This window comes from Papaver somniferum, chromosome 11, assembly GCF_003573695.1.
Source record: "Papaver somniferum cultivar HN1 chromosome 11, ASM357369v1, whole genome shotgun sequence".
Classification (NCBI taxonomy): Eukaryota; Viridiplantae; Streptophyta; class Magnoliopsida; order Ranunculales; family Papaveraceae; genus Papaver; species Papaver somniferum.
The window spans coordinates 39,755,017-39,764,764 of record NC_039368.1 but is presented as its reverse complement, the minus strand read 5'-3'; the positions used below and the strand labels follow the sequence as shown (position 1 = coordinate 39,764,764).

At 35.2% G+C, this 9,748-nt stretch overlaps 1 protein-coding gene across 1 annotated transcript; it reads left to right on the top strand.

The window, feature by feature from the left end:
* Positions 1 to 2,701: 2,701 nt before the first annotated feature.
* LOC113322321 (glycosyltransferase-like At2g41451) lies at positions 2,702 to 9,002 on the top strand. The gene is made up of 11 exons (XM_026570390.1): positions 2,702 to 3,130; positions 3,956 to 4,105; positions 4,239 to 4,291; positions 4,901 to 5,009; positions 5,115 to 5,249; positions 5,405 to 5,449; positions 6,385 to 6,572; positions 6,773 to 6,914; positions 7,597 to 7,643; positions 7,890 to 7,977; positions 8,395 to 9,002. The coding sequence occupies exons 1-11, from the start codon at positions 2,768 to 2,770 to the stop codon at positions 8,644 to 8,646; spliced, it is 1,572 nt and encodes a 523-aa protein (XP_026426175.1). The 5' UTR covers positions 2,702 to 2,767; the 3' UTR covers positions 8,647 to 9,002.
* The last annotated feature ends 746 nt before the right edge of the window (positions 9,003 to 9,748 follow it).

The window sequence follows — 9,748 nt, the reverse complement described above, 5'->3', positions numbered from 1 at the left end:
AGGACTAGGAAAAGGAATTCATAGTTCTATATATATATGCTCACCAAAGTTGTGGTTGATCATATGAGCAAGATTAGAGCTTGTGTTTAGTTTTGAGAGATTTTCTAAACATCAATAATGAGAGTTGTCTTTATATAAACTAAGTTTCATCTTGCAGTTGCCATTAATTCCTACTAAAACTCTACGAAGTTAAAAAAAAAAATAAGAAAAAGAGAAGGGTAAGGATCGTACTTTTCAAATGAAAGTTTTTTGTTTGGTCAGCATGTAAAGTGATTTTCTAATGAGTTGCAAAATTTAGACTACAAAGGGTTGCATTTGCAAGCTGCGAATTTGCAACTGCATCATGTGGAAATAGAATAAGGCCGGCGCTGACCATTCCTATTACTATAAACGCCCACTAAAATATATGATTCTTCCGTTAAAATATATGACTCTTTCAAGGAAAAAGAATAAAATAAGAAAAAATGGGAGTTATTTTGCGAGTTTGGGAACGTCCTTTTCATGAACAAAACCTAAACCGTAGCGTATTTGAAAATAATATTTTGGGATATATTCATTCTATAAAGCACTACATATTCCCTAAAAGCGAGTTTATTCCTAAATGTATAATTTTACCATCTACTACTTTAAAAATCAACCGTTGAAAATCAACGAATCTTTCGTTAAAATTAAGATGAACATCTCAGAATGCGATCATTTTTTATGGGTATGTAGAGTTTTGTAAGAGAGAAACATCCTACCGTTTAAGTTCCACTAAAAAATGACTCTTAAAGTGTAAGATAATGTGAATTTTAGAATGTAAAGGAGTCCTCGTCTTATTTTACTCTATCGATTACGAATATATAAGGAAAGGATGCACGGACAGTCGGCTCATAGCCTCATACGACTATGAAAGAACACGTACTATTGCATAATTATTCGCATAGTACATAAAATCATATCCTTTTTATAGCCAAATTCCAACATATACCGATAACAAACCAAAACACGACATGGGTCACATCCTAATAATAAAATAAGGAAAAAAGGGGAGGTTCGGCTAGAACCGGCGGTATGGTCGGCCGGCTAGTCTGTGGCCCCACCCTCATAGTTTCTTTATTATTTTATCTCTCTTTTCTTTCCTTTTTTGGTCAGACTTTCAATCCTAGTTCTTCTATGTTTTTGGATGCTCCTTTGAGCATTATTACTAAATATACTTGTGCCTCTTGCTCGGGGCTTACTCAGGGTGCCCCAAATGCCCTAAAGGTAAATATCTATTACTATTCCATGGAACTCATATGAGAAAAACCCAAGGATCTGAGTGATTGGATATTAGGGTTTGATTAACATATTTTCTCTAGGAATTCAACTGATGAATACAAACACTGGATACAATTAACAGGTTGCTCTGCACTAGCCTGCCTCATGTCTAGGGACCTTTAAATATGATGTGATCATCATCGTATGTGATTCTGGGTTAATTCAGACACCTGAGATTAATTCCGAATTCAATAAAATGTGCTGAGTCTTTCAGCTTTAATCATGAAAATTAAAAGTTTTGCTTCAGAAACCCTAATATCGCCGTCATATATTATTACTGTGATGATATTACAGAACTACGATTCATCCCTTATGAAGATACAAATTTCTTATGATTTTGATACCGATCAGAGGTACATAATTTCCAATATGATTTTAAAAATATGACCTTCGTCAAAAATCCACCATCAACACCTAACTAAATTCTTAATGCAGAAAAAAGAAAAAGCAGAGCACAATTAAGTAATCTGAAGATTAAAAATAACTGAGAGATTAGATTACTTGCCCAGAAAAGAGATCTGGGCTGGAGAAAGTTTAGTGGGTGTCCACCTCATCTACTAATCTGGCTCATTTACCCTCATTTATTGGGTTAACAATATATGTACTTTTCTTATGCATTTTGTCACCATGGAAACAACATAACTAACGGTGAGTGTTTTATCTTCTTTTACACTCCAAGCTCTCTCATTCGCAATTATTCATTATGTTGATTGCGTTTTTGCTTACTTTTTTCGTTGTTGTTGTACATCGGACACCGTTCCTCTAAATCACTTATCATGACATTAGGTTATTATTAGAATTTGTCACGGCTTTCAACCGTCTTGGTTACTAGTGTTGCTTAGCTATATAGTAGTATATTTTTTTGCTCTCCTAGTTTGAAACCTTGGTTCCGTCGCTGACGTTTTATCCCCATCCTGTGTCCCGTATCAGTGTCTCCCGGCTTAAAATGACCAGACCATTTCTGAATTCAATCCTGATGCTTATATAGGTAACTCTGCAGGTTCCTAAATCATTTGACATAATCGATGGATTCATCGGTTGGTATACTTGCTTCACAAAAAAGTTTCGAAAACAGCAACACGTAACACGCACACGACTTCATCCTAGATGGATAATACGGTGACGACAAAACGGGTCTTCCCGGTTTCGTCTCTTCGATCTCTTTTGAATTCAAGAAAAAAAACTACCAGTACTTGAGTCGTACATAATACTATTAGTCATCTCAGATCTAAACCTTTCATTTTCAATAACAGTAAAACTCAAAAGTCAGTAGTAACGATCTAACAGCTCTCAACCCCAAAGTATTTTACATTAAGATGCAAACTAATACATAATATGAAACCCTTGCTTCCAGCAGTGGTTACATAACATCTTCTAAGAATTTCTCACTCCATTTATACATAGTAAATATATGGATTTCAGTTTCTCTCCCTGGAAGTGAAAAAAAATATCCTCCTCCTCCTCCGTCATGGCTGGTGGTGGTGTTTACAGTTCCGCTAGACCATCTGCTTCTTCATCTACATCTCTTTCATCAACACAACAAAGCTTTATTACTCGGTTATTATTACTACTCACACTGCTTCCATTAACCCTAGCAGCTTTTGCATTTGTTCTTCAATGGAGAGGTGGTTTAATCAACGATCCAACTACACGTTGGTCTCCTGATAAATATCAATTCCCTGGTGGAATGGGAACTTCAAATCCTCCATTAGATAATGTTCAATCTTCTTCTTCTTCAGATTGTTTTCAACTTCTTAGTCGAAGTGCTTCACCTTCATTTCCATATTATCGTGATTGGAAACTGAATTTTGATCCAAATCTTAAACCAAAAGTAAGTTTAAACATTGTGTATATATTTTTTTGGTGATTTGGTTCAATTTGATGTGGTAATATTGGGTTGATTTGGGGATCTGGGTTGATTTAGTTGGTAAAATGTTTGATTATTTGTTCGATTGTTACTTCCATTAATTTTTATTGTTTTATTCATTAATGTTCGATTACTGCCAAGATTTATGTACGGGAAAAAATGGTTGTTATACTGATCACAGTGTCCAAACATTTATGATTCGTTGTTAGTTATTTAGCATCGATGGTGAACAGTTTGTGTGTTTAGTTCAACATTTTTGTTCAGCAAATGAAACTTTTTGTTAATTTAGTTATCTACTCTTTGTCAATCTGCATTTCCTAATTGGTACAAGTGGTATGGAATGTCTAATGGTGTTGTTTTCAGATATGCAGTGTTGATTTCATATAACATTGTTCGCGCTTCTTAGTCTTAAATCCAATGAATTGTGGTTAGAATAATCTAGGATCCTGATATTATGTGTGCAAACGTTTGCAGTTCTTTTGTTGAATTTGGTAGAGTTTGTGGTCTTAAATTATAGAATATCAACATGAATTTGGCAGCATTTTCATTTTAGATTAAAACCGTGTAAAGCTCTCCTTTGTATATGGGGTTTCATGCCTGCCAAATGTGGGACACAGAAATGATGTCCCAAGGATTTGAAACCTTTTTATTTCATTTGCAAGTGATGTGGGTTTTTTGAATTTAGACTGGGAAATTCTATAGCTTGTGCATTCATAATCAGTGTTGTCCTTCAATTCTTAGTAAGAAAATTACTTTTTGACTACGATGACTAATTACAACTAAATGCAGATATGTATCACGACAAGTACCTCAGCAGACCTAGAGCAGATTCTGCCATGGATCTTTTATCATAAAGTTATTGGGGTTACAACCTTCTTTCTATTTGTGGAGGGAAAAGCTGCGTCTCCTAATGTTACCGCTGTCTTGGAATCCATTCCTGTCAGTTCGTACCTTTGACATCTTCTTCTCGCATATGCTTCTTTACTGTTTTAGTGTGAATTACATGGGAATGCTATTACTTCACCATTAATTTGGATCTGATTGGTGTATGGGTTTTACATATTTTATCTAGGGATTGAAATTAATATACAGAACAAGAGAGCTGGAGGAGAAACAAGCCAGAAGGTGAGATTCTGTGGTGTTATATTTTCATTCTGAATTGTGTTTTATCATTTTAAACTTCAGCTTTTTGGTTAGTATTCTTTCCAAGCAATCAACTTCTTAACCATTAACGTTTTTTCTTTTCTTTTGAATTAATTTTGTTTTCAAATTGCCATAAATTGATGCCAGGGTCTTTATCTATTTTAGCTTATGGTATCAGTGACTCGTAGTACCACATATATACATAATTTTTGTTAGATGGTGTAATTTTTATTTGTAAGTTGAGGATAAGAATGATTTTTATTAACGATTTTTATTAACGGTTCAAGTCCAACAACCAACATGCAGACGAATTAGCATTAAGCTGTATAGGACTTAGATGTTTCATGTGAAACTTTGTTGATCGCATCTACCTTATTTCTTGATTCCTTATCGAGGACAACTGTTTTAGTTTCTTTTATGTAGACTTTAGCTAATAATTACTTCTGTACGCTTGTTGGGCAGGATGTTTTACTGGGCGTTTTATAGCATCATTTGAACTGTTTATGTGCTGTGATTTATCTTCATTTCTTATTTTTGTTTTCTTTTATCTGTTGCTCATATATTCTCGTGTATGGCTTCTGTTGTCATTAGTCGGATTTGGAATGAGACGTGGCTGTCAAGCTTCTTCTACAAGCCGTGTAATTATGAGCTATTTGTGAAGCAGTCCCTCAATATGGACATGGCTATTGTCATGGCTAGGGTAAAATGATTCTGCTCTCATTTACAGGGTATTGCATGCTGTCATTTACCTCCCCTGTGTCTGCAAAGGTTAATTTAACCAAGAAACATATTGGATTAATCATAGGATGCTGACGTGGATTGGATCATACATCTCGACACTGATGAGTTGTTACATCCAGCAGGTGCCCGGGAGTATTCTCTGAGGCAATTGCTCTCTGATGTACCTAGGAATGTGGATATGGTTATATTTCCAAATTATGTGAGTGGGTCACTAAACTTCAGTAATTAATTAACTAGTATCTAAGGAGTATTACAATATTTCTATGATATTTCTTTTTCGTTTGCTTGTTGATTTATCTTGGTGAGTTTATCAACGTAGTACTAGCAGCTTTCTAATATGATTGATTGTTTCAGGAAAGTAGCGTTGAACGAGATGACATAAAGGAACCATTCACTGAGGTAAATGATCTTGATTTTGAATGCTTATGAAGAATGTACCTGAGGTTCAAAAGCATGAAAATGCTTTTGTTTCCTCGTCTTGCTAATTACAGAACATGTTTGCACATTCATATATACACAACTTTTTTCTGTTTGTAGGGACATTGATTGTCAATTGACATTTGACTCCAGTTCCACATTCACGATAATAAATCAATTAACATGCAAAAATTTCCGAGTTCTTAGGCTGACATTTTTCAAAATTCAATTTTAAGAATATTTATGCCGTTAGGCCCAAATCGACCATACAATTCTGTATTAAGAAGTCAAGCTCTTAAGCCCTTATATTATATGAATTGAAAGTTCACTTCATGTCCCTAAAATGAATAGTAGTCATTACTCTCCTTCATTGTGCACCAATGGTGCTAATCAAAATATTTCCTAATAGGTAGAAAGCAATTTCTAAAAATGCCTATATGGCACAATGATGTTAATTTGCTGTCTGAATTTTTACTATGTGAAATATATGATTGTCAAGATCGCACCCTCCTCATTTTGATGGGGATATCATCATTATTACTTACCTCTTAATGTCTTGTTATGCAAATACTTAGATTCAAGAATGCCTTGTGTGTGAGTACCTCAATTCTTATGTGTTATTGAAAGTTCATTCATGTATATAACCGAGGGGGTTTTGGTGAACTGGGAACTACAACAAAGTAACAACTTACCAAGTAGAACCTTTGGCTAACAGAACATGATCACCCAGGTTCCAAGTGGCTTGTGTATGAACCTTGGAGAGATCATCTTCAGGGAAACCATCCCCTGGATCATCTCCATGTGCCCTATCACATGTCTTCGCACAGAAGGCAAAGGATCACGTATACTTTTCTATGTGAACCTTCCAATTCCTTTTTATTCCTTGTTTACTTCTAAATCCCATGATTACCCAACAGGTGTCCATGTTCAAGAAAAATTATGACCATCTTCCGAAAGATACATATTTTGGCATGTATAAAGAAGCAATACGTAGCAACCCAAATTACTTTTTAACTTATGGAAATGGGAAATCGGCTGCTCGGATTCAAGATCATCTCCGTCCTAATGGTGCACATAGATGGCACAACTACATGAAGACTCCAAAGTAAGATGCTCATATCTAAGTGTATGATGTCTTATTCTTTATGTAACTTGCTTGTGGAGTTAGTTTAATTAGCATAGATTTCATTGTTTCCGCTCACAAGAGTAGCTTCTTAATCATAAATTTTCTCGCCAAAAAGAGCACAATGATGTTATATACAGCTATCTTTATGTTAAGTAACCAGTTTTGTTAATTATTGCCAGTGAAATCAAGTTGGAGGAGGCAGCTGTTTTGCATTACACATACCCTAAATTTTCTGATTTGGTTGCTAGACGTGATCGTTGTAGCTGCAAGCCTACAACTGAGGATGTCAAAAGATGCTTCATGTTGGAGTTCGACAGATTAGTAAGTTAAATGGCTATTTCTCATTATTACGAAAACCTTTCTTTGAGTGGCGGAATCTTCATACAGTGGCCTGTGGGGTCCGCATGCAGTCCAACCCTACTGTTGTTGGTAAGGGGGTTTTCCTCATCAGAGATTAGCCCATGCATTGAGAAAAATTAGCTGTAAAATAGATTGTCCGAGTTGCTGTTATTTTAGATGGCCTTGTGGTATATTCTTAATATTTCATTTTGTTGCCTTCTGGGATGAAGCCTTAAAAGGGCATTCCGTTGCAAAGGCATTAATGAAATTAAAGGTGCATATTACGTAGCTAGAGTACTGGAGAAGGCGCATGTTTCTGTTCTACCACTTAATTTGACAGGATCAGGTTGTCTGGGTTTCGTCAGTCATACCTATGTTCAGCTACTAGCCTACCTTAGTTTACATCTAATGACTTACTTAGGAAGTGGTTGTATTTGCTCATAAGTTTCAGGTAGTTGCTTTGAAACAGATTGCATAAATGAAACCTTTTGGATTTTACTGCTATGCAGTGAAATAACCTAGTCTCTCTCTTTTTTCTTCTTTTGCTACTTGAAATATTTTAGTCTTGAAGATATGGTTATTTGGCATCATAACACTACTTATTTAATTTATTTTAGGTTTATGAAAACTAAATTGTTAAGTTGTTATCCTATATATTATGCAGGCTTTTATAATTGCTTCGACTGGTACAACGGAAGAAATGCGAAACTGGTAACATTTGACAGCCTTTGAAAGACATAAATCTTACTTTGTTGTCGTGGTACCATTAGATACTTGAAGCCTATATTTATTTGTACCAAAAGTAGTACATTAAATTGTAGTCTACAAACTTTCTACTGCATTACTAATTATTAAAAGCATTGACCTAACTGATATTGCTGCATGGAGAACTTGTTAATTTTTGAAGGATCTTCCATAATTCAACTTGCTCATGTGATTTTTTTTCTCCTTCTATAGGTATCGCGAGCACGTTGTGTGGACAGATAAATCACAAAACCTAAGACTTCTCAGGAAAGGCGTATTGACCCGAATATATACTCCAATGGTAAGTTCAGCTTCCAAAAATCTTCAAATGTCATGCTTTTCGTTCTTTTCCCTTTTATATATTGGAAAAAATATGCTGTGTTTCAGCTTCTTTGGTTTATTTAAATATAATTATGTTTATTCTTACATTATGCTTGTTAAATTCTGTGTTTTTCAATTCCCCTTATAGTAGCACGCTGAGACCTTCATGTGTTTTAAAGAAAATGTTGTTTTCATTGTAAAACAAGTTGCTCCAAGTTGAAAGGAGTAATTATTTTTCACGCACAAAAATAGTCTTAAGGCTCTAAGCCATGAAATTAACCTCACTACATATGGCAATGGTGATATTTCTCCTTAATTTACACTTTTTCATATCTCATTCAGCTATGTTTATGCATAAAAGCTTATCCTCTCCTTTCTCCTCTTTCTTTGTTTGCAGTCCATCGTGAAAGGGTTGAGAGAAGCTGGTGTGTTCAGATCAGTGATCCAGTCTGCAATTTTATTGAAGAGCAGCAATTCTTCTAGAGGCGCCACTGGATCAGGAGAAATTTCTATAAGAAAGATGGGTGGCAGGAAAGAAGAGTCCAAGGGAACTGCAAGAAAGGTTTTGGAGATGGAACATGGTGGTTATCATGCTGCAGCAGTTGGACCACAGTCTCCACCTGGAATGGTAGATATTCACTTAGAGTGAATTGTGATATACCTTCTTTTCTAACGACCCTGGTGTTTCCACGGACCTAAATGAGCACAAAAGGGGTGCACACGTGTTAAAAGTAGGTACTAGGTAGTATTCCCGATCGATATCCAAGCGTTAGTGTACATTCGAGGTTTTTAATTTGATAGTATTATGCAAAGAGGCTTTTCCATTATGTTCTCTCCTGCCACACGAGACTGAAGTGAATACCCCGGAAAGATTGAAAGCTTATGTATAGACTGCAGCTTTTGTATTCCTTATTTTGCTAATAGTTCTGTACGCTTCTCATTTGGAATATAATGGCAGATTCAAGTTCCCTTTCTAAACTTTCATTATATGCAGAGAACTTTCATTGAACTTTTTTTTGATTCTAAATAGAGAGTTTTATTGATTAGGCATCAGAATTACAAAGATTGATATTCCCTTTGTGTCCATGCAAGTATGTCATGTGGGAAAACATCAACATTCTCAAAACTTATGCCACTGCTTATGGCTTTCTTAGCTACTAAATCAGCAACTTCATTTTTGAGTCTGTTAACTGGTTGACAAACAGAAGACTCATTACCTTGCAATGGATACTCAATATCCATTTCAGTAGTTGTATGTGCAAAACATTACTACTTGGAGAAAGGTTAGAAACTCTCTGTCTACATCCATCAAGTAAAACACGAATATTGTTTATAGTGAATGATCTATCGGGTTTAAGACAACTGTACATCTATCCTTCCAAATATGCGATATAGTAATCATAAACAAAAACATGACATGATCTGTGTCAGAAGAGGAAACATTAGGGTTATGTGCAGTAACTGAAAACCAACTAACAATTCAGTTGAACAAAGTACCATGTTGTTGTTTTATATTATTCACATTCACATTAACACCAAGCCATATAGATCTAGCATAAGGACATTCGGAAAAAAAGATGTTCAGTTGTTTCTATAAGAACATTGCAGAAATTACAGTGGACTTCAATATTATGTTCATACTTAGCTATCTTATCCCTAGTTGGAACTATATCTTTAAGACATTTCCATACAAAGAGTTTAACCTTATGGGGAATTTTACATCTCCAAAGGGATTTCTTTAACCTTATGGG

Excerpts from the sequence above, each read along its gene's own strand:
- LOC113322321 (XM_026570390.1), top strand. The coding sequence starts at position 2,768 with ATGGCTGGTGGTGGTGTTTACAGTTCCGCTAGACCATCTGCTTCTTCA. Across the intron at positions 4,106-4,238 it reads CTGTCTTGGAATCCATTCCT|GGATTGAAATTAATATACAG; the intron begins GTCAGTTCGTAC and ends TATTTTATCTAG. Across the intron at positions 5,250-5,404 it reads TGGTTATATTTCCAAATTAT|GAAAGTAGCGTTGAACGAGA; the intron begins GTGAGTGGGTCA and ends TGATTGTTTCAG.